Source organism: Eschrichtius robustus, chromosome 19 (assembly GCF_028021215.1).
Source record: "Eschrichtius robustus isolate mEscRob2 chromosome 19, mEscRob2.pri, whole genome shotgun sequence".
Lineage (NCBI taxonomy): Eukaryota > Metazoa > Chordata > Mammalia > Artiodactyla > Eschrichtiidae > Eschrichtius > Eschrichtius robustus.
The window spans coordinates 3,869,082-3,897,073 of NC_090842.1; the positions used below are offsets into that span (position 1 = coordinate 3,869,082).

The 27,992-nt window shown below is 42.9% G+C and overlaps 1 protein-coding gene across 1 annotated transcript; it reads left to right on the forward strand.

Moving 5' to 3' along the window:
- GINS2 (GINS complex subunit 2) lies at positions 1-27,980 on the forward strand. Its single transcript, XM_068528800.1, has 5 exons — positions 1-204; positions 435-549; positions 24,099-24,198; positions 26,963-27,089; positions 27,303-27,980. Exons 1-5 carry the CDS (start codon positions 115-117, stop codon positions 27,426-27,428), a joined length of 558 nt encoding a protein of 185 aa, XP_068384901.1. The 5' UTR covers positions 1-114; the 3' UTR covers positions 27,429-27,980.
- Positions 27,981-27,992: the final 12 nt, after the last annotated feature.

The window sequence follows — 27,992 nt, forward strand, 5'->3', positions numbered from 1 at the left end:
CGGCCAGATGCTCGGCATTACTCGGTGGCGGGAAAGCGGCGGCAGCAGCGCGTCTTCCCGGACGCTGAGGGGCCGGAGGCGGCGGCGAGTCCCGGGCTGGCCGTGGGCGCCACCATGGACGCGGCCGAGGTGGAATTTCTGGCCGAGAAGGAGCTGGTCACCATTATCCCGAACTTCAGTCTGGACAAGATCTACCTCATCGGGGTGAGACCCGCTGGGCCTCCGGCTCGCCCTGGTCGGTTCCCGCTTCCGGGAGGGGGGCGGGGCGGCAGGTCCAGAGCCCACAGGTGTCGTCGGGCGGCGTTCGGGACCCCGCGCAGGTGAGCGGTGGGGCGCGGTGTGGCCGAGAGCGCGCTCGGGCTTCAGCCCGTGGACAGCAGAGGTCCAGCGATGCAGTTGTGAGGGACGGTGTGTGTGTGTGTGTTTGCTTGCAGGGCGACCTGGGGCCTTTCAACCCCGGCTTACCAGTGCAGGTGCCTCTGTGGCTGGCGATCAACCTGAAACAGAGACAGAAGTGTCGGCTGCTCCCCCCCGAGTGGATGGACGTGGGTGAGGACGTGGAGGGGGAGCGGGGTGTGGTGGGGCAGGCGGACCGTGGGGGCCGGGGTCGCCCTCCCGCGAGTGGAGGCACGGGGTCCTTCCACGGACGCAGCGTCGCTCATCAGGTGAAATCAATGAATGCTGCCCAGCCTCACCTGCGAGAGGCCGCGGATCACTGTTAGTAATGGTCGTTTGGGGTGTGTGTACAAATTCTAGTTAAGGTTTTGATTTTAAGATATTTCCACAAACTTTTATTTTAATTCTAGTTTTATATTGCAATATAGTTGATTAACAGTGTTGTGGTAGTTTCAGGTGTTCAGCAAAGTGATTCAGGTACATATACATGTATCTACTCTTTTTCAAATTCTTTTCCCAGTTCGGTTATTACACAATAGTGAGCAGAGTCTCCTGTGCTGTACAGTAGGTCCTTATGGATTATCTATTTTAAATATCATAGTGTGTATAGGTCAAGGCCAAACTACCAGTTTATCCCTCCCCTCCAGCTTTCCCCTTTGGTCACCGTAACTTTGTTTTCTAAGTCTGTGAGTCTGTTTACGTTTTGTAAGTAAGTTCATTTCTATCATTTTTTGAAGATTCCGCATGTAAATGTTACCATATATTTGTTTTTCTCTGTCTGACTTACTTCACTTAGTATGGTAATCTCCAGGTCCATCCGTGTTGCTCCAAGTGGCATTATTTCTTTCTTTTTTAATGGCTGAGTAACATTCTATTGTGTATATGTACCACATCTTCTTTATCCGTTCCTCTGTCGATGGACATTTAGGTTGCTTCCATGTCTGGGCTGTTGTAAACAGGGCTGCAGTGAACATTGGGGTGCATGGATCTTTTCGAATTAAGTTTTGTCCCGGTAGATGCCCGGGAGTGGGATTGCTGGATCATATGGTAATGCTATTTCTAGTTTTCTGAGGCACCTCCATACTGTTCTCCATAGTGGCTGTATCAATTTACATTCCCACCAACAGTGCAAGAGGGTTCCCTTTTCTCCACACCGTCTCCAGTATTTATTGTTTGTAGGTTTTTTGATGTGAGCCATTCTGACCGGTGTGAGTTAATATCTCATTGTAGTTTTGATTTGCATTTCTCTAATGATTAGGGATGTTGAGCATCTTCTCATGTGCCTGTGGACGTGTGTATGTTTTCTTTGGAAAAAAGGCTATTTAGGTCTCCTGTCTGTTTTTTGATGGGGTTGTTTGGTTTTTTTGGGTTTTTTTTTTTGTTTGTTTTGATATTGACCTGCATGAGATCTTTCTAAATTTTGGAGATTAATCTTTTGTTGGTCACATCATTTGCAAATATTTTCTCCCATTCTGTGTGTTGTCTTTTCATTTTGTATATGGTTTTCTTTGCTGTGCAAAAGCTTTTGAGTTTAAAGAGGTCCCGTTTGTTTATTTTTATTTTTGTTTTTAAGTTTTATTTTATATTGGAGTATAGTTGATTAACAATGTTGTGTTTGGGACTTCGCTGGTGGCGCAGTGGTTAAGAATCCGCCTGCCAATGCAGGGGACACGGGTTCGAGCCCTGGTCCGGGAAGATCCCACATGCCGTGGAACAACTAAGCCTGTGCACCACAACTACTGAGCCTGCATTCTAGAGCCTTCAAGTCATAACTACTGAGCCCACATGCCACAACTACTGAAGCCCACGCGCCTAGAGCCCGTGCTCCGCAACAAGAGATACCACCACAATGAGAAGCCGGTGCGCAGTAACAACGACCCAATGCAGCCAAATAAATAAATAAACAAAACAAAACAATGTTGTGTTAGTTCCAGGTGTACAGAAAAGTGATTCAGTTATACGTATACATGTATCTATTCTTTTTCAAATTCTTTTCCCATTTAGATTACTAGGATATTGAGCAGAGTTCCATGTGCTATACAGTAGGTGCTTGTTGGGTATCTATTTTAAATATGGTAGTGTGTATATGTCAATCCCAAACTCCAGATTTATCCCTCCTCTCCACTTCTCCCCTTTGGTAACCATAAGTTTGTTTTCTAAGTCTGTGAGTCTGTTTCTGTTTTGTAAATAAGTTCATTTCTCTCGTTTTTTTTTTTTTAGATTCTCCATATAAGCGATATCATATGATATTTGTCTTTCTCTGTCTGGCTTACTTTACTTAGTATGATAATCACCAGGTTCATCCACGTTGCTACAAATGGCATTATTTCATTCTTTTTTTTTTTTTTTTTTTATTAAAGCATAGGTGATTTTTTTTAACATCTTTATTGGAGTAGAATTGCTTTACAATGGTGTATTAGTTTCTGCTGTATAACAAAGTGAATCAGCCATACATGTACATGTATCCCCATATCTCCTCCCTCTTGCGTCTCCCTCCCACCCTCCCTATCCCACCCCTCTAGGTGGTCACAAAGCACCGAGCTGATCTCCCTGTGCTAGCATGGGTGATTTACAATGTTGTGCTAATCTCTGCTGTACAGCAAAGTGACTCACATATGTACATATATATACATTCCTTTTTTTTCTTTTTTTCCTAAAGAGTGGTACATTAGATCATTTATTTGTGGCAAGACAGACATTTCCATAGTGCATTTTTTCCCGTAATAGAAGCTTTAAATATTCCCTTATTTTCCTTAGAAATTTGATTTTTGCTGGAAATGGACTAGATTTTTCAAGATTTTAAAAATTTTTTAATTTTTTATTGAAATATATTTGATTTACAATGTTGTGCCACTCTGCTGTACAGCAAAATGACTCATTTATACACATACACTCATTTTTTATATTTTTTTCAATTACGCTTTATCCCGGGATATTGAATATAGTTCCCTATGCTGTATAGTAGGACCTTGTTGTTTATCCACTCTCTATATAATAGTTTACATCTGCTAACCCCAACTTCCCAGTTGATCCCCCTCTCCCCCACTGCCCTTCCCCTTGGCAACCACAAGTATGATCTCTTATGTCTGTGAGTCTGTTTTTGTTTTGTAGATAGGTTCATTTGTGTCATATTTTAGATTCCACATATAACTCATATCATATGGTATTTGTATTTCTCTTTCTGGCTTATTTCATTTAGTATGATAATCTCCAGGTCTATCTGTGTTGCTGCAAATGGCATTATTTCATTCTTAATGGCTGAGTAATACTCCATTGTATATATGTACCATATCATCTTTATGCATTCATATGCTGATGGACATTTAGGTGGCTGACATGTCTGGGCTATTGTAAGCAGCACTGCAGTGAACATTGGGGTGCATGTATCCTTTCAAACCATGGTTTTCTCCAGATATATGACCAGTAGTGGGATTGCTGGGTTGTATGGTTCTATTTTTAGTTTTTTAAGGAACGTCCATACTGTTCTCCATAGTGACTGTACCAATTTACATTCCCACCAACAGTGTAGGAGGGTTCCCTTTTCTCCACACCCTCTCCAGTATTTATTGTTTGTAGAGTTTTTGATGATGGCCATTCTGACTGGTGTGAGGTGATATCTCATTGTAGTTTCAATTTACATTTCTTTAAGAATTGGCGATGTTGAGCATTATTTCATGTGCCTGTGGACGTCTATATGTCTTCTTCGGAGGAAAGTGTATTTAGGTCTTCGACCATTTTTTTATTGGGTTTGTTTTTTTGATATTGAGCTACATGACCTGTTTGTAAATTTTGGAGATTAATCTTTTGTTGGTCACATCGTTTGCAAATACTTTCTCCCATTCTGTGGGTTGTCTTTTCGTTTTGCTTATGGTTTCCTTTGCAGAAGCTTTTGAGTTTAGTGAGGTACCATTTGTTTTTTTTTTTGTTTTTGTTTTAATTTTAAAAAATTTATTATTATTATTTTTTATTTATTTGTTTTGGCTGTGCCAGGTCTTTGTTGTGGCATGCGGGCTTCTAAGTTTTGGCGTGTGGGCTTCTTAGTTGTGGCCTGCGGGCTTCTTAGTTTTGGCATGCATGCAGGATCTAGTTCCCTGTTCAGGGATCAAACCAGGGTCCCCTGCATTGGGAGCTCAGAGTCTTTCCCACTGGATCACCAGGTGAGTCCCTTTTTGTTTTTCATTTTTCATTTTTATTTTATATTGGAGTATAGTTGATTAACAACGTTGTGTTATTTTCAGGTGTACAATGAAGTGATTTAGTTATACATGTATGAACTCTTTTTCAAATTCTTTTTTCATTTAGGTTATTAGAGAATGTTAATCAGAGTTCCCTGTGCTATACAGTAGGTCCTTGTTGGTTATGTATTTTAAATATACTAGCGTGTACAGTAAGTCCCTACATATGAACCTTCAAGTTGCGAACTTTCAAAGATGGGAACGTGCGTTCACATGTCCATTCACGTCTGTTAGTTCACGTGTCTGGCGTACGTTGCCATGTGCGTGCATCCTCTACAAGTGGTTGTGCTTTTGTGTACTTTACAGTACTGTATAGAGTACACTAGTACGGTATCTTTATTTCAAACTCAGGATGTCCGGAAGCAAGCATAAAAGCAGCGGTGATGTAGCTGGTACTGCTAAGAAGTGCCAAGCAATAACAGTGGAAACAAAAGTGAAAATAATTGAGAGAGTGGAGCGAGGCGAAAAGATGGCAGACATCGCTCGTTCTCATAACAAGAATCGTTCAACCACCAGCCCGATCCTAAAGAACAAGGACAAGATCATGGAACGTGAAGTCTGCTGTGCCGATGATGTTGACAGTAATATCAAAGAAGCGTGGAAAAGTGATGGAGGAGATGCAGTAACTTCTCAGTATGTGGATGCCAGATCAGCATCATCGTCGAGTCCCGCTCAGCTTAATGCTGATTCAAGAGAAACCAAAAGCCTTTATGAAGACTTGAAGAAGAAACATGGCAAAGAATCAGAGGGCACATCTTTGTTTTTTGTTTTTTTTAATCAGTCATCAATTTTATACATATCATTGTATACATGTCAATCCCAATCTTCCAATTCAGCACACCACCATCCCCACCCCACCGCAGATTTCCCCCCTTGGTGTCCATACGTTTCTTCTCTGCATCTGTGTCTCAACTTCTGCCCTGCAACCTGGTTCATCTGTACCATTTTCCTAGGTTTCACATACATGTGTTAATATACGATATTTGTTTTTCTCTTTCTGACTTAACTTCACTCTGTATGACAGTCTCTAGATCCATCCACGTCTCAACAAATGACTCAATTTTGTTCCTTTTTATGGCTGAGTAATATTCCATTGTCTATATGTACCACAACTTCTTTATCCATTCGTCTGTCGATGGGCACTTAGGTTGCTTCCATGACCTGGCTATTGTAAATAGTGCTGCAATGAACATTGGGGTGCATGTGTCTTTTTGAATTACGGTTTTCTCTGGGTATATGCCCAGTAGTGGGATTGCTGGGTCATATGGTAATTCTATTTTTAGTTTTTTAAGGAACCTCCATATTGTTCTCCATAGTGGCTGTATCAATTTACATTCCCACCAACAGTGCAAGAGGGTTCCCTTTTCTCCACACCCTCTCCAGCATTTGTTGTTTGTAGATTTTCTGATGATGCCCATTCTAACAGGAGTGAGGTGATACCTCATTGTAGTTTTGATTTGCATTTCTCTAATAATTAGTGATGTTGAGCATCTTTTCATGTGCTTCGTGGCCATCTGTATGTCTTCTTTGGAGAAATGTCTATTTAGGTCTTCTGCCCATTTTTGGATTGGGGTGTTTGTTTCTTTGATATTGAGCTGAATGAGCTGTTTATATATTTTCGAGATTAATCCTTTGTCCGTTGATTCATTTGCAAATATTTTCTCCCATTCTGAGGGTTGTCTTTTCGTCTTGTTTATGGTTTCCTTTGCTGTGCAAAAGCTTTGAAGTTTCATTAGGTCCCACTTGTTTATTTTTGTTTTTATTTCCATTACTCTAGGATGTGGATCAAAAAAGATCTTGCTGTGATTTATGTCAAAGAGTGTTCTTCCTATGTTTTCCTCTAAGAGTTTTATAGTGTCCGGTCTTAGATTTAGGTCTCTAATCCATTTTGAGTTTATTTTTGTGTATGGTGTTAGGGAGTATTCTAATTTCATTCTTTTACATGTAGCTGTCCAGTTTTCCCAGCACCACTTATTGAAGAGACTGTCTTTTCTCCATTGTATATCTTTGCCTCCTTTGTCATAGATTAGTTGACCATAGGTGCGTGGGTTTATCTCTGGGCTTTCTATCTTGTTCCATTGATCTATGTTTCCGTTTTTGTGCCAGTACCATATTGTCTTGATTACTGTAGCTTTGTAGTAGAGTCTGAAGTCAGGGAGTCTGATTCCTCCAGCTCCGTTTTTTTCCCTCAAGACTGCTTTGGCTATTCGGGGTCTTTTGTGTCTCCATACAAATTTTAAGATGATTTGTTCTAGTTCCATAAAAAATGCCATTGGTAATTTGATAGAGATTGCATTGAATCTGTAGATTGCTTTGGGTAGTATAGTCATTTTCACAATGTTGATTCTTCCAATCCAAGAACATGGTATATCTCTCCATCTGTTGGTACCATCTTTAATTTCTTTCATCCGTGTCTTACAGTTTTCTGCATACAGGTCTTTTGTCTCCCTAGGTAGGTTTATTCCTAGGTATTTTATTCTTTTTGTTGCCAATGGTAAGTGGGAGTGTTTCCATAATTTCTCTTTCAGATTTTTCATCATTAGTGTATAGGAATGCAAGAGATTTCTGTGCATTAATTTTGTATCCTGCAACTTTACCAAATTCATTAATTAGCTCTAGCAGTTTTCTGGTGGCAGTTTTAGGATTCTCTATGTATAGTATCATGTCATCTGCAAACAGTGACAGTTTTACTTCTTCTTTTCCAATTTGTATTCCTTTTATTTCTTTTTCTTCTCTGATTGCCGTGGCTAGGACTTCCAGAACTATGTTGAATAATAGTGGTGAGAGTGGACATCCTTGTCTCGTTCCTGATCTTAGAGGAAATGCTTTCAGTTTTTCACCATTGAGAATGATGTTTGCTGTGGGTTTGTCATATATGGCCTTTATTATGTTGAGGTAGGTTCCCTCTATGCCCACTTTCTGGAGAGTTTTTATCATAAATGGGTGTTGAATTTTGTCAAAAGCTTTTTCTGCATCTATTGAGATGATCATATGGTTTCTATTCTTCAATTTGTTAATATGGTGTATCACATTGATTGATTTGCGTATATTGAAGAATCCTTGCATCCCTGGGATAAATCCCACTTGATCGTGGTGTATGACCCTTTTAATGTGTTGTTGGATTCTGTTTGCTAGTATTTTGTTGAGGATTTTTGCATCTCTATTCATCAGTGATATTGGTCTGTAATTTTCTTTTTTTGTAGTGTCTTTGTCTGGTTTTGGTATCAGGGTGATGGTGGCCTCATAGAATGAGTTTGGGAGTGTTCCTTCCTCTGTAATTTTTTGGAAGAGTTTGAGAAGGATAGGTGTTAGCTCTTCTCTAAATGTTTGATAGAATTCACCTGTGAAGCCATCTGGTCCTGGACTTTTGTTTGTTGGAAGATTTTTAATCACAGTTTCAATTTCATTACTTGTGATTGGTCTGTTCATATTTTCTGTTTCTTCCTGGTTCAGTCTTGGAAGGTTATACCTTTCTAAGAATTTGTCCATTTCTTCCAGGTTGTCCATTTTATTGGCATAGAGTTGCTTGTAGTAGTCTCTTAGGATGCTTTGTATTTCTGCGGCGTCTGTTGTAACTTCTCCTTTTTCATTTCTGATTTTATTGATTTGAGTCCTCTCCCTCTTTTTCTTGATGAGTCTGGCTAATGGCTTATCAATTTTGTTTATCTTCTCAAAGAACCAGCTTTTAGTTTTATTGATCTTTGCTATTGTTTTCTTTGTTTCTATTTCATTTATTTCTGCTCTGATCTTTATGATTTCTTTCCTTCTGCTAACTTTGGGTTTTGTTTGTTCTTCTTTCTCTAGTTTCTTTAGGTGTAAGGTTAGATTGTTTACTTGAGATTTTTCTTGTTTCTTGAGGTAGGCTTGTATAGCTATAAACTTCCCTCTTAGAACTGCTTTTGCTGCATTCCATAGGTTTTGGGTCGTCGTGTTTTCATTGTCATTTGTTTCTAGGTATTTTTTGATTTCCTCTTTGATTTCTTCAGTGATCTCTTGGTTATTTAGTAACGTATTGTTTAGCCTCCATGTGTTTGTGTTTTTTACTTTTTTTTCCCCCTGTAATTCATTTCTAATCTCATAGTGTTGTGGTCAGAAAAGATGCTTGATATGATTTCAGTTTTCTTAAATTTACTGAGGCTTGATTTGTGACCCAAGATGTGATCTATCCTGGAGAATGTTCCATGTGCACATGAGAAGAAAGTGTAATCTGCTGTTTTTGGATAGAATGTCCTATAAATATCAATTAAATCTATCTGGTCTATTGTGACATTTAAAGCTTCTGTTTCCTTATTTATTTTCATTTTGGATGATCTGTCCATTGGTGTAAGTGAGGTGTTAAAGTCCCCCACTATTATTGTGTTACTGTCGATTCGCTCTCTTATAGCTGTTAGCAGTTGCCTTATATATTGAGGTGCCCCTATGTTGGGTGCATATATATTTATAATCGTTATATCTTCTTCTTGGATTGATCCCTTGATCATTATGTAGTGTCCTTCCTTGTCTCTTGTAACATTCTTTATTTTAAAGTCTATTTTATGTGATATGAGTATTGCTACTCCAGCTTTCTTTTGATTTCCATTTGCATGGAATATCTTTTTCCATCCCCTCACTTTCAGTCTGTATGTGTCCCTAGGTCTGAAGTGGGTCTCTTGTAGACAGCATATATATGGGTCTTGTTTTTGTATCCATTCAGCAAGCCTGTGTCTTTTGGTTGGAGCATTTAATCCAATCACGTTTAAGGTAATTATCGATAGGTATGTTCCTATTACCATTTTCTTAATTGTTTTGGGTTTGTTTTTGTAGGTCCTTTTCTTCTCTTGTGTTTCCCACTTAGAGAAGTTCCTTTAGCATTTGTTGTAGAGCTGGATTGGTGGTGCTGAATTCTCTTAGCTTTTGCTTGTCTGTAAAGCTTTTGATTTCTCCATCAAATCTAAATGAGATCCTTGGCAGGTAGAGTAATCTTGGTTGTAGGTTCTTCCCTTTCATCACTTTAAGTATATCATGCCACTCCCTTCTGGCTTGTAGAGTTTCTGCTGAGAAATCAGCTGTTAACCTTATGGGAGTTCCCTTGTATGTTATTTGTCGTTTTTCCCTTGCTGCTTTCAATAATTTTTCTTTGTCTTTAATTTTTGCCAATTTGATTACTATGTGTCTCAGCGTGTTTCTCCTTGGGTTTATCCTGTATGGGACTCTCTGTGCTTCCTGGACTTGGGTGGCTATTTCCTTTCCCATGTTAGGGAAGTTTTCGACTATAATCTCTTCAAATATTTTCTCTGGTCCTTTCTCTCTCTCTTCTCCTTCTGGGACCCCTATAATGCGAATGTTGTTGCGTTTAATGTTGTCCCAGAGGTCTCTTAGGCTGTCTTCATTTCTTTTCATTCTTTTTTCTTTACTCTGTTCCACAGCAGTGAATTCCACCATTCTGTCTTCCAGGTCACTTATCTGTTCTTCTGCCTCAGTTATTCTGCTATTGATTCCTTCTAGTGTAGTTCTCATTTCAGTTATTGTATTGTTCATCTCTGTTTGTTTGTTCTTTAATTCTTCTAGGTCTTTGTTAATCATTTCTTGCATCTTCTCGATCTTTGCCTCCATTCTTATTCCGAGGTCCTGGATCATCTTCACTATCATTATTCTGAATTCTTTTTCTGGAAGGTTGCCTATCTCCACTTCATTTAGTTGTTTTTCTGGGGGTTTTTCTTGTTCCTTCATAGCCCTCTGCCTTTTCATCTTGTCTATCTTTCTGTAAATGTGGTTTTTGTTCCACAGGCTGCAGGATTGTAGTTTTTCTGGCTTCTGCTGTCTGCCCTCTGGTGGTTGAGGCTATCTAAGAGGCTTGATGGGAGGCTCTGGTGGTGGGTAGAGCTGACTGTTGCTGGGGGGTCAGAGCTCACTAAAACTTTAATCCACTTGACTGTTGATGGGTGGGGCTGGGTTCCCTCCCTGTTGGTTGTTTTGCCTGAGGCAACCCAACACTGGAGCCTACCTGGGCTCTTTGGTGGGGCTAATGACAGACTCTGGGAGGGCTCACGCCGAGGAGTACTTCCCAGAACTTCTGCTGCCAGTGTCCTTGTCCCCACGGTGAAACAGAGCCACCCCCTGCCTCTGCAGAAGACCTTCCAACACTAGCAGGTAGGTCTGGTTCAGTCTCCCCCAGGGTCACTGCTCCTTCCCCTGGGTCCCGATGTGCACACCATTTTGTGTGTGCCCTCCAAGAGTGGGGTCTCTGTTTCCCCGAGTCCTGTCAAAGTCCTGCATTCAATTCCCACTAGGCTTCAAAGTCTGATTCTCTATGAATTCCTCCTCCCTTTGCCGGACCCCCTGGTTGGGAAGCCTGACGTGGGGCTCAGAACCTTCACTCCAGTGGGTGGACTTCTGTGGTATAAGTGTTCGCCAGTCTGTGAGTCACCCACCCAGCAGTTATGGGATTTGATTTTACTCTGATTGCACCCCTCCTACCGTCTCATTGTGGCTTCTCCTTTGTCTTTGGATGTGGGGTATCTTTTTCGGTGAGTTCCAGTGTCTTCCTGTCGATGATTGTCCAGCAGCTAGTTGTGATTCTGGTGTTCTCGCAAGAGGGAGTGAGAGCATGTCCTTCTACTCCGCCATCTTGGTTCCTCCTCCGAGGGCACATCTTTTAATGCCAGCCATGGCTGGTTTCACCAGTTCAAGGCTAGAGCCAGCCTTCACAAGGTAAAAGTAAGTGGCGAGGTAGCGAGTGCAGATACGATAGCTGCCCGGGAATTTCCTGAAGCGCTTTGAGAAATTATTGATGAAGGCATGTATTTACCCGAGCGGGTTTTTAATGTGGATGAGACAGGACTGTACTGGAAGAGGATGCCAGACTGAAGTTACATCAGTAAGGAGGAAACGTTGATGCCATGCTCTGAAGCAGCAAAGGATAGGCTAACTCTGTTGTTTGATGGCAATGCTTCTGGTGATATGAAGCTGAAGCCTCTGTTAGTTTATCATTCAGAGAACCCAAGAGCCCTTAAAAACATAGCCAAGGGCTCTCTTCGTGTTGTGTGGAAGAGTAACCCCAAAGCCTGGGTTATACAGGCCATTTTCCAGGATTGGTTTTTCCACCACTTTATCCCAGAGGTAGAGGAACATTGCTTGGAGAAGGACATCCCGTTCAACATTCTTTTGCTGCTCGACAGTGATCCGGGCCACCCCCCATTCATGAATGACTTTCATCCCAACGTCAAAGTAGTGCATCTGCCACTGAATACCATGTTGCTCCTCCAACATATGGACCAGGGAGTTATAGCGACTTTCAAGAAATACTATTTATGTCACACTTTTCGTCAGGCAGTAAAGGCAAGTGACCAAGCAGGAAGAACTTTGTGACAGTTTTGGAAAGACTATAACGTCTACAAGGCCGTAAAAAAGATTGACTTTCCTTGGCCTGACGTTATGGCCATCACCATGAATGGGGTTTGGAAGAACCTTTGCCCGCAGTTTGTTCACGATTTTCATGGATTTGAGAAGGTGGATGAGGAGTCCAAAGAGGTCTTCAGCAACTTAGTGACCCTCAGCAAGAAGCTGGAGCTAGGTCTGCAAGAGGACAACTTCATTGAACTTGTTGCTGTGCAACACAAGGAGCTTACTAATGAAGACCTGAAGGAATTGGAGGCCCAGAGAAAGGACAAAGACAGACAAGAGGAAGAAGTAACTGAAGAACCGAAGAGATTCACAACACAGGAAATTGCAAGGGGATTTTCTTTATTTGAGGGGGCACTGTTAGTTTTTGAGGCACAGGACCCTAACACAGAACGGTACCCGAAGGTTGCAGCAGCCAATCAGAATGCAATCCAGTGCTACCGTGTCATCTGTGAGGAGATAAAAAGAGCCACTACCAAGACATCACTGGATCGTTTTTTCAGGAGGGTAGATAGAATCGAATGCAGCAAAGAACCAGAACCTGTGCCGTGAACATCAGGCATGAGTGGAATTGCAGCGGGCCCTCCGTCTCCTATTGCTGACGATCCTTCAGCTCTACCATCTCCCACCTCCTCTCCCTCCTCCAGTCAGTAACTCTTCCTGCCTGTTCACTCGATGCCAGCCTCCGTGTGCCAGCTGTTGTGCTGGACTACTGTATCTTTCAAGGGAATGTACTGTAAGATTAAAAGTGTTTTAATTTTTGGGTTTATTTGTTTTTATGTATTATTTGTGTGAAAAGTATTATAAACCAATTACAGTACCGTACTATATAGCCTATTGTGTTAGTTGGGTACCTATGCTAACTTTGTTGGACTTTTGAACAAATGGGACTACGAATGCCCTCGTGGAACGGAACTCGTTCGTATGTGGGAAACTTACTGTATATGTCAATCCCAAACTCCCCAATTTATCCTTCCCCTACATCTTTTTACTTTGGTAACCATAAGTTTGTTTTCTAAGTCTGTGAGTCCGTTTCTGTTTTGTAAATAAGTCCATTTGTATATTTTGTTTTAGATTCCGCATAGAAGCCATATCATATGATATTTGCCTTTCTCTTTGTGGCTTACTTCACTTAGTATGATAATCTCCAGGTTTGTCTGTGTTGCTGCAAATGGCATTATATCATTCCTTTTAATGGCTGAGTAATACCCCATTGTATATATGTACCACATCTTCTTTATCCATTCCTCTGTCAAAGAACATTTAGGTTGCTTCCATGTCCTGGCTATTGTAAGCAGTGCTGCAATGAACATTGGGGTGCATGTATCCTTTCGAATCACGGTTTTTTTCCAGATATATGCCCAGGAGTGGGATTCCTGGGTCATATGGTAGCTCTGTTTTTAGTTTTTTAAGGAACCTCCATACTGTTTTCCATAGTGGCTGTACCAGTTTACATGCCCAACAAGAGTGTAGAAAGGTTCCCTTTTCTCCACACCCTCACCAGTATTTATTGTTTGTAGACTTTTTGGTGATGGCCATTCTGACCAGTGTGAGCTGATGTCTCATTGTAGTTTTGATTTGCATTTCTCTAATAATTAGCGACGTTGAGCATCTTCTCATGTGCCTGAGGCCATCTGTATGTTTTCTTTGGAGAAAAGTCTGTTTAGGTCTCTTGTCCATTTTTTGATGGGGTTGTTTGTTTATCAAGCTGTATGAGTTGTCTGTAAATTTTGGAGAGTGATCCCTTGTCAATGGCATCGTTTGCAAATATTTTCTCCCATTCTGTGGGTTGTCTTCTTGTTTTGTTTATGGTTTCCTTTGCTTGCAGAAGCTTTTGAGTTTAATGAGGTCCCATTTGTTTATTTTTGTTTTAATTTTTCTTTTACTTTGGAGTTTAATTGATTAACAGCATTGTTATTTTCAGGTGTACAGCAAAGTGATTCAGTTATACATATACATGTCTCTCCTCTTTTTCAAATTTTTTTCCCATTTCAGTTTTTACAGAATAGTGAGCAGAGTTCCCTGTGTTACACTGTAGGTCCTGTTGGTTATTTATTTGCAATATAGTAGTGTGTATATGTCAGTCCCATACTCCCAATTTATCCTTCCCCTCCACCTTTCCCCTTTGGTAATCGTAACTTTGTTTTCTAAGTCAGTGAGTCTGTTTCTATTTTGTAAATAAGTCCATTTGTATATTTTGTTTTAGATTCTGCATATAAGTGATATCATGTGATATTTGTCTTTCTGTGTCTGGCTTACTTCACTTAGTATGATAATCTCCAAGTCCATACACGTTGCTGCAAATGGAATTATTTCATTCTTTTTTTTTTAATCGAAGTATCGATGATGTATAATGTCGTGTGCATCTCTGCTGTACAGCAAAGTGACTCGGTGATTCACATATATACATTCTTTTTTTAAAATATTCTTTTCCATTATGGTTTATCCCAGGAGGTTGGATGTAGTTCCCAGTGCTAAACAGTAGGACCTTGTTTTTTATCTGTTTTATATATGATAGTTTGCATCTACCAACCCCAAACTCCCAGTCCATCCCTCTCTCCCTCCACCCCTCCTGCTTGGCAGCCACCAATCTGATCTCTGTGTCTGTGAGTCTGTTTCTGTTTTGTAGATAGGTTCATTTGTGCCATATTTTAGATTCCACATGTAAGTGATATCACATAGTATTTGTCTTTCTGACTTACTTCACTTAGTATGATATTCTCTAGTTGCATCCATGTTGCTGCAAATGGCATTATTTCATTCTTTTTTATGGCCGAGTAGTATTTCATTGTATATATGTACCACATCTTCTTTATGAAGATGGACATTTAGGTTTCTTCCATGTCTCAGCGATTGTAAGCAGCGCTACCATGAACATAGTGGTGTGTGTATGTTTTTCAATTATAGTTTTGTCCAGGTATATGCCCAGGAGTTGGATTGTTGGATCATATGGTAGCTCTAGTTTTAGCTTCTGAGGAACCTCCATACTGTTCTCCATAGTAGCTGCACCAACTTACATTCCCACCAACAGTGTAGGAGGGTTCTCTTTTCTCCGCACCCTCTCCAGAATTTATTGTTTGTAGACTTTTTGATGATGGCCATTCTGACTGGTGTGAGGTGATATTATAGTTCTGATTTGCATTTCTCTAATAATTAGCGATGTTGAGCATCTTCTCATGTGCCTGTGGATGTCTGTATGTTTTTTTTTTTGGAGAAAAGGCTATTTAGGTTTCCTGTCCATTTTTTGATGGGGTTGTTTGCTTTTTTGATATTGAGTTGCATGAGCTCTTTGTAAATTTTTGGAGATTGATTTCTTGTCAGTCACATCCTTTGCCAGTATTTTCTCCCGTTCTGTAGGTTGTCGTTTCATTTTGTTTATGGTTTCCTTTGCTGTGAAAAGCTTTTCAGTTTAATGAGGTCCCATTTGTTTATTTTTGTTTTGGTTTCAATTTTTATTTTATATTGGGGTTTCATTGATTAATAATGTTGTGTTAGTTTCAGGTATACAGTGTAGTGATTCAGTTTTACATATACATGTATCTACTCTTTTTCAAATTCTTTTCCCATTTCAGTTATTACAGGATAGTGAGCAGAGTTCCCTGTGTTATACAGTAGGTCCTTGTTGGTTATTTATTTGAAATATAGTAGTGTATGTATGTCAGTCCCATACTCCCAATTTATCTTTCCCCTCCACTTTTCTCCTTTCGTAACTGTAAGTTTAATTTCTAAGTCTGTGAGCCTGTTTCTGTTTTGTAAATAAGTCCATTTGCATGTTTTGTTTTAGATTCTGCATATAAGCCGTATTATATGATATTTGTCTTTCTCTGTCTGGTTTACTTCACTTAGTATGATAATCTCCAGGTCTGTCTGTGTTGCTGCAAATGGCATTATGTCATTCCTTTTAATGGCTGAGTAATACTCCAGTGTATATATGTACCACATCTTCTTTATCCATTCATCTGTCAGTGAACATTTATGTTGCTTCCTTCCATGTCTTGGCTATTGTAAGCAGCACTTCAATGAACATTGGGGTGCATGTATCCTTTCGAACCGTGGTTTTCTCCAGATATATGACCAGGAGTGGGATTGCTGCATCTTATGGTAGCTCTATTTTTAGTTTTTTAAAGAACGTCCATACTCTTTTCCATAGTTACTGTACCAATTTACATTCCCACCAACAGCATAGGAGGGTTCCCTTTTCTCCACACCCTCTCCAGTATTTATTGTTTGTATACTTTTTGATGTTAGCCATTCTGACTGGTGTAAGGTGATATCTCATTGTAGTTTTGATTTGCATTTCTCTTATAATTAGTGATGTTGAGCATCTTTTCATGTGCCTCTTGGCCCTCTGTATGTCTTCTTTGGAAAAAAGTCTATTTAGGTCTTCCCCCATTTTTATATCGGGTTGTTTGGTTTTTTTTGATACTGAGCTGCATGAGCTGTTTGTAAATTTTGGAGATTAAGCTTTTGTTGGTCACAATGTTTGCAAATATTTTCTCTCATTCTGTGGGTTGTCTTGTTTTGTTTATGGTTTTGTTTGCTTGCAAAAGCTTTTGAGTTTAATGAGGTCTCATTTGTTTATTTTTGTTTTTATTTTCATTATTCTAGGAGACAGATCAAAAAGATTTTGCTGTGATTTATGTCAGAGTGTTCTGCCTATGTTTCCCTCTAAGAGTTTTTAGTATCCCAGCCTTACACTTAGGTCTTTAATTCTGTTTGACTTTATTTTTGTGTATGCTGTTAGACAGTGTTCTAGTTTCTTTTCTTTTTTTTAAAATAAATTTTATTTATTTATGTATATATGTATGTATGTATGTATTGGCTGCGTTGGGTCTTTGTTGCTGCACGTGGGCTTTCTCTAGTTGCGGCGAGCGGGGGCTACTCTTCTTTGTGGTGCGCAGGCTTCTCATTGCGGTGGCTTCTTTTGTTGCGGAGCACGCGCTCTAGGCGTGCAGGATTCAGTAGTTGTGGCGCGTGGGCTCAGTAGTTGTGGCTCGCGGGCTCTAGAGTGCAGGCTCAGTAGTTGTGGCTCACGGGCTTAGTTGCTCTGCGGCACGTGGGATCTTCCCAGACCAGGGCTCGAACCTGTGTCTCCTGCATTGGAAGGCGGATTCTTAACCACTGCGCCATCAGGGAAGCCCTCTAGTTTCAGTCTTTTACATGTAGCTGTCCTGTACACACTGGTACAGGACACACTGTGTACCAGTGTAGCACCACTTATTTAAGAGAATGTCTTTTCTCCATTGTATAGGCTTGCCTCCTTAGTCGTAGATTAATTGGCCATAAGTTTGTGTGTTTGTTTCTGAGCTTTCTTTGATCTATATTTTTTGTGTTTGCCTGTAGCATACTGTTTTGATTACTATAGCTTTTTGTGGTATGGTCTGAAGTCAGGGAGCTTGATTGCTCAAGTTTCGTTTTCTCTTGTCAGGATTCCTTTGGCTATTCCGCATCTATTTTGTTTCCATACGCATTTTAAAATGTTTTGTTCTAGTTCTGTGAAAAATGCCACTGTTAATTTGATAGGGATTGCATTGATTCCATAGAATGACTTGGGTAGTATAGTGATTTTGACAACATTGATCTTCCAGTTGAAGAACATGGTATTATCTTTCCATCTGTTTGTGTCATCTTTGATTTCTTTCATTAGTGTGTTAAAGTTTTCAGAGTACAGGTCTCTCGTCTCCTTAGGTTTATTCCTGGGAATTTTATTCTTTTTGATATGCTGGTAAATGGGATTGTTTCTTTAATTTCTGTTTCTGATCTTTCATTGTTAGTGTATAGAAATGCAACAGATTTCTGTGTATGTGTTTTGTATCCTGCCACTTTGCTGAATTCATTGATCAGCTCCTGTAGTTTTCTGGTAGCATCTTTAGGATTTTCTATGTATAGTATCCTGTAATCTTCAAACAGTGACAGTTTTACTTCTTTTCCAATTTGGATTCCTTTTATTTCATTTTCTTTTCTGATTGCCATGACTAGGACTTCCAAACTATGTTGAATAAAAGTGGAGACGGTGGACATCCTTATCTTGTTCTTGATCTCATAGGAAATGCCTTCAGGTTTTCACTGTTGAGTATGATGTTAGCTGTAGGTTTGTCATATATGGCCTTTATTATGTTGAGGTAGGTTCCCTCTATGCCCACTTTCTGGAGAGTTTTTATTATAAATTGGTGTTGAATTTTGTCAAAAGCCTTTTCTGCATCTATTGAGATGATCATTTTTTTTGTTTGTTTTTGTTTTATTTATTTATTTATGGCTGACTTGGTTCTTCGTTGCTGCGCGCGGGCTTTCTCTAGTTGCGGCGAGTGGGGGCTACTCTTTGTTGCGGTGTGCAGGCTTCTCATTGCGGTTGCTTCTCTTGTTGCAGAGCACAGGCTCTAGGCATGTGGGCTTTAGTAGTTGTGGCTCGTGGGCTCTAGAGCGCAGGCTCAGTAGTTGTGGCGTGCGGGCTTAGTTGCTCCACGGCATGTGGGATCTTCCTGGAACAGGGCTCGAACCTGTGTCCCCTGCAATGGCAGGCGGATTCTTAACCACTGCGCCACCAGGGAAGTCCGATCATATGGTTTTTATTCTTCAGTTTGTTAATGTGGTGTATCACACTGATTGATTTGCAGATATTGAAAAATCCTTCCAACATTGGGATAATCCCACTTGATCATGGTGTATGATCCTTTTAGAGTATTGTTCGATTCGGTTTGCTGGTATTTTGTTGAGGATTTTTGCGTCTGTTCATCAGTGATATTAGCCTGTAATTTTCTTTTTTTTTTATGGTATCTTTGTCTGGTTTTGATATTAGAGTGATGGTGGCCTTATAGAATGAGTTTGGGCGTGTTCTTTCCTTTGCAATTTTTGGGAATAGTTTCAGAAGGATAGGTTGTTAAACTCTTCTCTGAATGTTTGATAGAATTTAGCTGTGAAGCCATCAGGTCCTGGAATTTTGTTTGTTGGGAGTTTTTTAATCACAGTTTCATTTTTAGTACTTGTGATTTGTCTGTTCATATTTTCTGTTTCTTCCTGGTTCAGTCTTGGAGGGTTGTTCCTTTCTAAGAATTTGTCCTTTTCCTTTAGGTTGTCCATTTTATTGGCATATAGTTGTTTGTAGTAGTCTCTTATGATCCTTTGTATTTCTGTTGTAACTTCTCCTGTTTCATGTGTAATTTTATTTATTTTAGCCCTCTCCCTTTTTTTCTTGATATGTCTGGCTAAAGGTTTATCAATTTTGTTTATCCTTTCAAAAAACCAGCTTTTAGTTTTATTGATATTTTCTATTTTTTCTTTGTTTCTATTTCATTTATTTCTGCTCTGATATTTATTATTTCTTTCAGTATACTATCTTTGGGTTTTGTTTGTTCTTCTTTCTCTAGTTGCTTTAGGTCTAAGGTTAGGTTGTTTATTTGAGGTTTTTCTTGTTTTCTGAGGTAAGATTGTATTGCTATACACTTCCCTCTTAGAACTGCTTTTTCTGTATCCTGTAGATTTTGGATGGTCATGATTTTGTTTTCATTTGTCTCTAGGTATTAATTTCCTTTTTGGTTTTGTCAGTGATCCATTGGTTGTTTAGTAGCATATGGTTTAGCCTTAACATGTTTGAGTTTTTACAGTTTTTTTCTTCTAGTTGATTCTAATCTCATAGTGTTGTGGTCGGAAAAGATGCTTGATACGATTTCAGTTTTCTTAAATTTACTGAGCCTTGCTTTGTGGCCCAGCATGTGATCAATCCTGGAGAATGTTCCATGTGCACTGGAAAAGAATGTGTATTCTGTGGCTTTTGGATGGAATGCTCTATAAATATCAATTAAGTCCATCTGGTCTAATTTGTCACTTAAGGCTTGTGTTTCCTTATTGATCTTCTGTCTGGATGATCTGTCCATTGATGAAAGTGGGGTGTTAAATCCCCCTACTATTATTGTGTTACTGTCAATTTCTCCTTTTATGGATGTTAGTATCTGCCTTATATATTGAGGTGCTCCTATGTGCACCTCCTATGAGGTGCACCTATGGGTGCATATACATTTACAATTGTTATATCTTCTTCTTTCATTGATCCCTTGATCATTATGTAGTGTCCTTCTTTGTTTCTTGTAACAGTCTTTATTTTAAAGTCTAGGGACTTCCTTGGTGGCACAGTGGTTAAGAATCCACCTGCCAGTGCAGGGGACACAGGTTCGAGCCCTGTTCCAGGAAGATCCCACATGCTGCAGAGCAACTAAGCCCATGCGCCACAACTACTGAAGCCCGTGTGCCTACAGCCCGCGCTCCACAACAAGAGAAGCCACCACAATGAGAAGACTGTGCAGCACAACGAAGAGTAGCCCCCACTCGCCACAACTAGAGAAAGCCTGCACGCAGCAATGAAGACCCAGTGCAGCCAAAGATAAATAAATAAAAGTAAATAAATCTATAAAAAAAAATTTTTTTTTTAAAGTATAGACCAGCATGAGTAGCAGAGTCATTACCTTACATTAGACAGAATGCATGAAAATAAGGCATCATCCATCCAAGGCAATATTGTTTTTGGCCACCTCAATGGATGAGGTTGTGACACAGGGTACAAACATAGATGAACCTTTATTTATTATTTATTTATATTTTTGGCTGCGTTGGGTGTTCATTGCTGCATGCGTGGGCTTTCTCTAGTTATGGTGAGTGTGGGCTACTCTTTGTTGTGGTGCGCGGGCTTCTCATTGCAGTGGCTTGTCTTGTTGCAGAGCACGGGCTCTAGGTACGAGGGCTTCACAGGCCTCTAGAGCGCAGGCTCAGTAGTTGTGGCACACGGGCTTAGTTGCACTGCGGCATGTGGGATCTTCCCAGACCAGGGCTCAAACCCGTGTCTCCTGCATTGGCAGGCAGATTCTTAACCAGTGAGCCACCAGGGAAGTCCCGATGAACCTTTAAAATGTTACATTAAGTGGGAGGAGAACCAGACACAAAGACCAACTGTTGTATTCTTCTATTTATATGAATTGTTCAGAGCAGGCAGATCCACAGAGACAAAGAAGATTAGTGGTTGCCTGGCAATGAGGGTTTGAGCAGGTGATGGAACCATTATGGGGTTCCTTTTGGGGTGATGAAAATGTTCTGAAGTTGATTGAAGTGATGGGTGCACAACTCTGTGAATATACTAAAAACCATTGAATGGGTGAATTGTACGGTATGTTGATTATGCCTCAGTAAAGCTGTTGGAAAAAAACCGAAAAGAAAATACTGCATCAAAGAGGCACACGGTCTTCATCCTGAACCTTTGCAGTCTTTTTCTCACCTCAGAGCTATGAATGGCTCATTACTAGTAAAGAATGAATGTCACATTTATTTGGGGTCGGGGTTGGGGGGCATATGAAATTTGAAAAGCCTCTGAGCGATTTTGATTATCCCCTTCCCTTTGGAAATCACCCAGGGGTACCTACCTCCTAGAAGCTAGGACACTTGGAGCCAGGTGCACTCAAGTACAGTTTAAGAAAGATTGTTTTGTCTTTACTGCCTGTCCCAAAGGGGTGTGTGAATCTGGTGGTCCTGAAACATGACAGGAAACTCCAGTCCCTTCTGCTCTGAAGGGCTTTTTTTAAAGCAGGGACCTCCCCACCCGCCCACCAGGCCCTGGTTCTGTTCGCACTGCATCCCTTTCTGTCAGTTTTGGCCTATTCCAACCCAGGTGATAGAGGGCAAGAACCTGTGTCGTGGGAGGGCCAGAGTCAGAGAGAAGGTGCGGAGACAATTTGCCTGAGGCTTCTCGTACACCTGGGCCATCCTGCGGTGACAAGGAGTGGAAATCCCTAGTCAGCCCGTGGGTCCTGCCCAGGAGCCAGCTGCTGCTTCTGCCACTGTACATTAGTTCTACCTGTTCTTGGACGGCATATGAATGGAATCATCTGGCATGTCAATTTTTCTCTGACTTCGCTTATTCATCATACTGTTTTTGAGATTCGCCCCTTTTGTTGCACGTGTCATTACGTCATTCTTTCCTCGCTGAGGAGTGTTTCCTTCGTTGTGTGAGTATTCCACAGCTTGGTCCCCCATCCTTCTGTTGGTGGATATTTGGGTCGTTTCCCATTTTAGGCTACCGTGAAGAAGGCTGCTTTGAGCAGTCGTGTCTGAGTCTTTTTGCGGGTATCTATTTTTATTTCTCTTGGGTAAATAAATACCTAGAGTCGTGGAACTGCCAGCTCATAGGGCAGACTGTGCTTCACTCTGTTAGAAACTGCCCAGGAGCCCTGCAGAGTGGTTGAGCCACTCCTGTAACGCCAGCAGAAACGTACGAGTTCCTGTTGTTCCACTCCTGGCCATCACCGGGTATTGTCGGTCATTTTGATTCGTTGCAGGGTTTCAACAGAGGTGTTTCATACTCTGATTTAGATGTGGAAAAGAAAGAGACTCAGTCTGCGGTGTGGAGATGAGTGTGGGGAGAGGGCGGTAGGGGGTTAGCCCAGCAAGAGCTCAGGGTGGCTTGACCAGTGAGTTGATGGAAGCGGGCAGATGTGGTTGGCATCTAGGCGTATTTTGAAGAAAGGAATCAGCAGGATTTGCTGAAGGACAGACCATGGGATCAGAGAGAAGGGGTAAGGGTGCCCACCAGGGTTGCTGCTGGAGCTGCAGGAGCTGGAGCTGCCGTTTCCTGAGCCCGGGCAGATCGCAGGGACACTGTGGGCTAGAGTGGGAGCCGGGAGGGGGGTTTGAACATGTGACACTGGAGGTGCCTGTTAGACATCCGAGCGGCAATATTGTGGGCAGCGGGGCATCTGAGCCAGGAGGTCAGGGGAGGGGCTGAGCTGGGATTCTAGGTGTGGAAGGTGTCATGAGAGCATAGGTGGCGTTTAAATGAAGTGGGATGAGAACACGTGGGATATGGGTGTAGGCGGTGGAGAAGGGGTGAGGGAAGGAGCTCTGTCCTCCAGTGTGTTGAGGTCAGGAAGGCCTGGAGGAGTCGGGGAGATGAGAGGAGAACTTGGGGAGAGTGGTATCCCGGAAGCCAAGTGATAAACACACCCCAGGGATTTGCCCTTGTCAGACGTGACGAGGCCTGAGATGTGGCCATTGGGTTTAGCTGAGCAGAGGTGGTGGCCTCGGTGAGTCGTGTCAGAGGGTGTGATAGTCGCCCACAGGAACAGTTAATGCCGATGTCAGGGAACTCTTGAAGTTTTGTTGTGAAGGGCATGAGAAATGGATTGTAGCTGGAGAAGGATTTGGTGTCAGGGGAGGGCTTTCTTTTTAAGCTGGAAGATGTTGCGTCGAGTTTGATGGACTGCTTCGAGAGCGGGGGCAAGAGGGAGCACTCAGGAGTGAGGACAGTTGCCGAAGCGGTGTTCTGTGCAGGCGAGAGAAGGTCCAGCGCGCCCCTTAGGAGGATGCGGTAGCGGTAGTGTGCGGAGCCCCGCACGGTGTTGGGGAGAAAGCGTGGAGAAGGCGGGCAGGAGGGAAAGTGAGAGGGTGGCGGGAGCGGGGAGTATGAGGGTTGCAGGGTAGCAGCGAGGGCCCCTGGAGGTGGGTGGCCAGTCATTTCAAACGAGACCCCACTGCGGAGTTCTGTCTGTGTGTCCCTTCGCCATGGCGTGCCGTGGCGGGTTCAGGACTCGGGTTTTCTTAGGCCAGGAGGAAGGACAGAAGGGGAGAGGGGTGAGGCGTGTGGAGACTGTTCCTGCGGATGGAACTGGACTGAGCAGTTTGATTCCCGATGTGGGGCTTTCCGCCCTGTATTAGTTGTAAGCTGTCTTGCTCTCTTTTGAACAAGGTTTAATAGAAGTAAGTACGTTTCTGCAGTCACTGGTTACCATCATCACTGCCTGCATCAAAGGTAGCACACTTCACTCTTTCCCTAAGAAAAGAACTTCAGACTCGGACATACTGTTTTCAGTCATATATTCTGCAGGCCCAGCAATAACAATAACCCAAATCTACCACCTTCTCTAAGAGAAGTGCTTGGGGAAATCGGCCCAGTGATGTCTAGTTAGTGATATGTTATTTCAAAAAGTGGGGTTTTTTAATGTATTTTTTAGTTGATTGACTAGGAAATATAGGTACTTGGTAAATTTGGAAGGTTTTAAAACTATATTTTGCTCATGGTCATGGTAAAATGTACACACTTCTAAATTTCAGAAAAGTTGGAGAAGATTCGGGATCATGAACGAAAGGAAGAAACTTTTACCCCTATGCCCAGCCGTTACTACATGGAGCTCACCAAACTCCTGTTAAATCAGTAAGTACCTCTCACTTCTTCGAACGCCACATGCACGATGGAACCCCCCGTTCCCAGCCCACCTCCTTTCGTGTTCCACGCTCATTACCGAGGGAAGTGGTAGCTTTGGCCCCCAGGTCCTCAGTCAGTAGTCTGGGAGTCGTTTGTGGGCACGCACACACTGGCCGGGCTCTGTCTCTCCCTGTTTCTCTTTTTTCCCTTTCTCCACCCTTCCCTCTCCTGGTGAATCCCGTGGTTCTTTGCATTCTGCGTCCTACCCGTCACTTGATATTGGACTCCAGTATCAGCCCATCATCTCTAGCAGTAGCCTTTTTCTTAACTGCAAATGTTTTATTAGTCGAGCTGCACCCCTCTTCTCCTTTGGGCCTGTGCATCTGCGTTCTTGTATCTCTTGCACAGGAAAGGGCCAGGGGTTGCATTTTCCTTCGACCCTGGGCTAAAAGGCAGGTCCGCTGGGGCAAAACTGTTTTCCCCTCATCCAGTTCAGGCTCCCCATGGGCTTCTAATTCATTCTCCGCCTTGCAGCCAGAGCAGCCTTTCAAAGATACAGCTGCCCTGTGAGTCCCCTGCCCCTCGGAGCCCCTCTAGGGTCTGAAGCCCTGATCATGGTATTCGAAGCACCGCATAGCCTGGTTCCCTTCTCCCGGCTCTCGCCACTCTCTGCAGTCCTTCCCTCCGATTCTCCAGGGTCCAGGCTCACGTTGGCCTCCTTCACTTCTTCACACATGCCCAGGTCCTCAGAGTGCACAGGCGCACGTGTGTGTGTGTGTGTGTGTGTGTGTGTGTGTGTGTGTACACCGTCCTTCTGCCCAGTGAGGCCACATCTTCCCTGCTCCCTCCTCGGGTTTAGCACAGCAGGTCCTCCCTCCCAGGTTACGTGACCTGTCCTCGTGGCAGCTCTGCACCCCTCTATAGCACTTGTCAGGTGTAGTGCTCTAACTGCTGTCTGCCTGTGCTGTTCCCCACCCCTGCCCCCAGGTCTCACGGGCAGGGACTGTCTCGCGTGCCCCCGCACAGTGCCAGGTACTCACATGTTTGTGGAATGAATGAATGCATCAGTGCAGGGGGCAGGCAAGTGTGGCTACCTGCAGTGTAATTTGCACAGTGTCAAGCTTCTGAAGCCGGTGCACCTGTTCACTGATGGACTCAAGAGCAGAGCCGGAACAGAAGCTGGAAGCCCCCTCCTGCCTGCCGGAGAGCAGCGGGGCCGGGCCCCCCGAGTGGCCCTGTGCAATTCAAGGGAACATCTGCGTAACGTGGACTTGTCCTTGAGTGGACATGCGGCTGCAGTTGTGTAGTTCACAACATTCGCAGCATTCAGCATGCTAAGCGTCCCACCGGGTAGTGGAGATGGTCATGTAGGCTTGAGTTCCAGTTTTGTGGGGAAGAGATGCGACCCTGTTGACAGACGTGGTATAACACTGCAGCGTGTGCAATGCTGTTTCACAGAGTACGTAGGGGTGCAGCCCTCATGCCTGGTGCTGCCAGAGAAGGGATCCCTGGCTTGGAGGATGAGGGGAAATTTACTATAGGGGAGAGGGCAGTGTAGGTAGAAGGACGGAAGGTGAAAGGGCCTGGATTTGTGGAGCAGGGCTGTTGGGACCTGCATGGACTGAGTGAGGGCAGGGCAGTGGATGCGGCGTCCCCAGGCGGGCGTCATCCGGAGGCTATGAGAGGGCTGCTGCCGTAGGGGAGGGTGACTTCAGAAGGGAGAATACGGGAGCGGAAGGGAGGCCTGTTCATCTTCAGTTTTTGAAGTTCAATGCGTTATGTACGCAGTTCCTATCGAAACCCTTGTTTTATAATTCCTTAGAGTCATCCATTCAGTGAGGGGACCTTGGTTCTGCAGTGCAGTTCACAAGGAGCTGGGGTCCTTTGTTCTTTAACCTGCTGTTCAGAGCGTAAGATCCAAATGTTTGGGTCTTGAATAAAGTCTACTATATCAATTGTATCCTACTGATTCTCCATCTACTCATCTTGAGCTAATTTTAGCCTGTGGAGGGAGCCTTGCCAGCTTATCCTAGGATGCCTGGTGATGAACGATGTTGACTTTTGCTTTTGTCTTCTAGTTTGTCTCTTTCTTCAAAGGTTAATTTAAAAATGTGTCACACAGGAAGGCTCTTAGAGCGGCCCCGCTGACTCCAGTCAAACTTTTACCCAGAATTTGCAGTGTATAGGTGTGCTGTTTATGCTAATTTGCGATTTGTTCTGTGACTTTTGCAAATGTATCTGTTTTCTCTGTAGAGTGGGACAGTCCCTATGCCTCAGGGATTTTGTGAGGATAGAAATGCCTGGCACAGAGCCTTCGTCTTCTTTCCCTAACAGATGGGGTATTAGCATTAGAGGTCATGACCTCTGAGCCAGCCTTTGAAAGAAATTCATTCTAGATGGAAATTCTATAGCATAGAACACTCAGTTATCCTGAGCCAGAGGAGGACCTACTCAGAGCTTCTTCTCCAAGATCTAATTTTTTTTGGTGAATAAACAGAAGTCCTCGTACCACAGCTTGCCCAGGGACAACTAACAAGAGCACAGATAACTCAGTGAGGATCGTGGCTGAATTTTCTCGGCACCAAGCTTAACTGCTAGAAATCCTTACATTTTAAAAAACTGAAAAAGCGAAACAAATTTTGAGGCTAGAACAACTTGTGCATTTTTGCCTAAATCCAAGCAGCATTTACACAGAAGCCACTTCCACCTGGAAGTTGCCTTAGTTTACTGAGTGCTTCCTTATGCGATTTATTTCACCTTTTGCTTCCTTTAGTGCTTCAGACAACATCCCGAAAGCAGATGAGATCCGGACCCTGATCAAGGACGTGTGGGACACACGCACAGCCAAGCTCCGGGTGTCCGCTGACAGCTTTGTGAGACAGCAGGAGGCACACGCCAAGGTGGGCGCGTGGTGGGCCGCCCACGGAGGCCGGATGCTCTGTGGGACAGCCCGCGGCATCTTGTCTGCTTAGGGCATCGCAGGAAGGGATAACTAGCCATGCGGGGCTTTCAGAATATTATTACTCATTGTATCCTTACTTTTATCCAGTAGATTTAACCTTTCGTGAAATCAAAGACTCAACCAACCCGGTCTGTTTGCCCTTGTGTTTTAGCTGGATAACTTGACCTTGATGGAGATCAACACCAGTGGGGCTTTCCTCACACAAGCGCTCAATCACATGTACAAACTCCGCACGAACCTGCAACCTTCTGACAGCGCCCAGTCTCAGGACTTGTAGGCAGAGACTGGTTTGTAGAGGCCCGTGTCTGCCGGCAGGAGGCTCACCGGGGGGCCTGCGTGCTCGGGACGTGACAGAGGTACTCACATTTCCAGAGTTCTAGAACCACTTCTGAATGTACGCAGAAAAGTGCAGTGAAGCAAGGGATGGGTTTATAACCTTGTTGGAAAGCAACAGGCTTGTGCTTAGTCCTCGAGACATTCTGTAATTCTACGTCTGTATCTGGGAGCCAGCTGTCCTTTCATGGGGGAATGAGGAAAGCATTCGCAGAACGAATGATTTCCCTAGCAGAGCTCCGGGTCTCCTGCACGGGACTGTCGTGTGCAGGTGGGTGTTCAGTGACGTCCGGTGTTGCTTTTAAGATGGAGATATAGCAGGATGGTAATGTGGCCGTGGCCATTTTTCTCCCTTCTTGACCCTGATCTCTTGGGCTAAATGTAGAGTCTGCTACAGAGGCTATTCACACACAGGACAGCAGATGAGTGGCGAGTGACAACCAGCCATATTTATCATCTAAGCCCTGATACACAATAAAGATGGAATCACCCCAAATCTCTGTTGGGT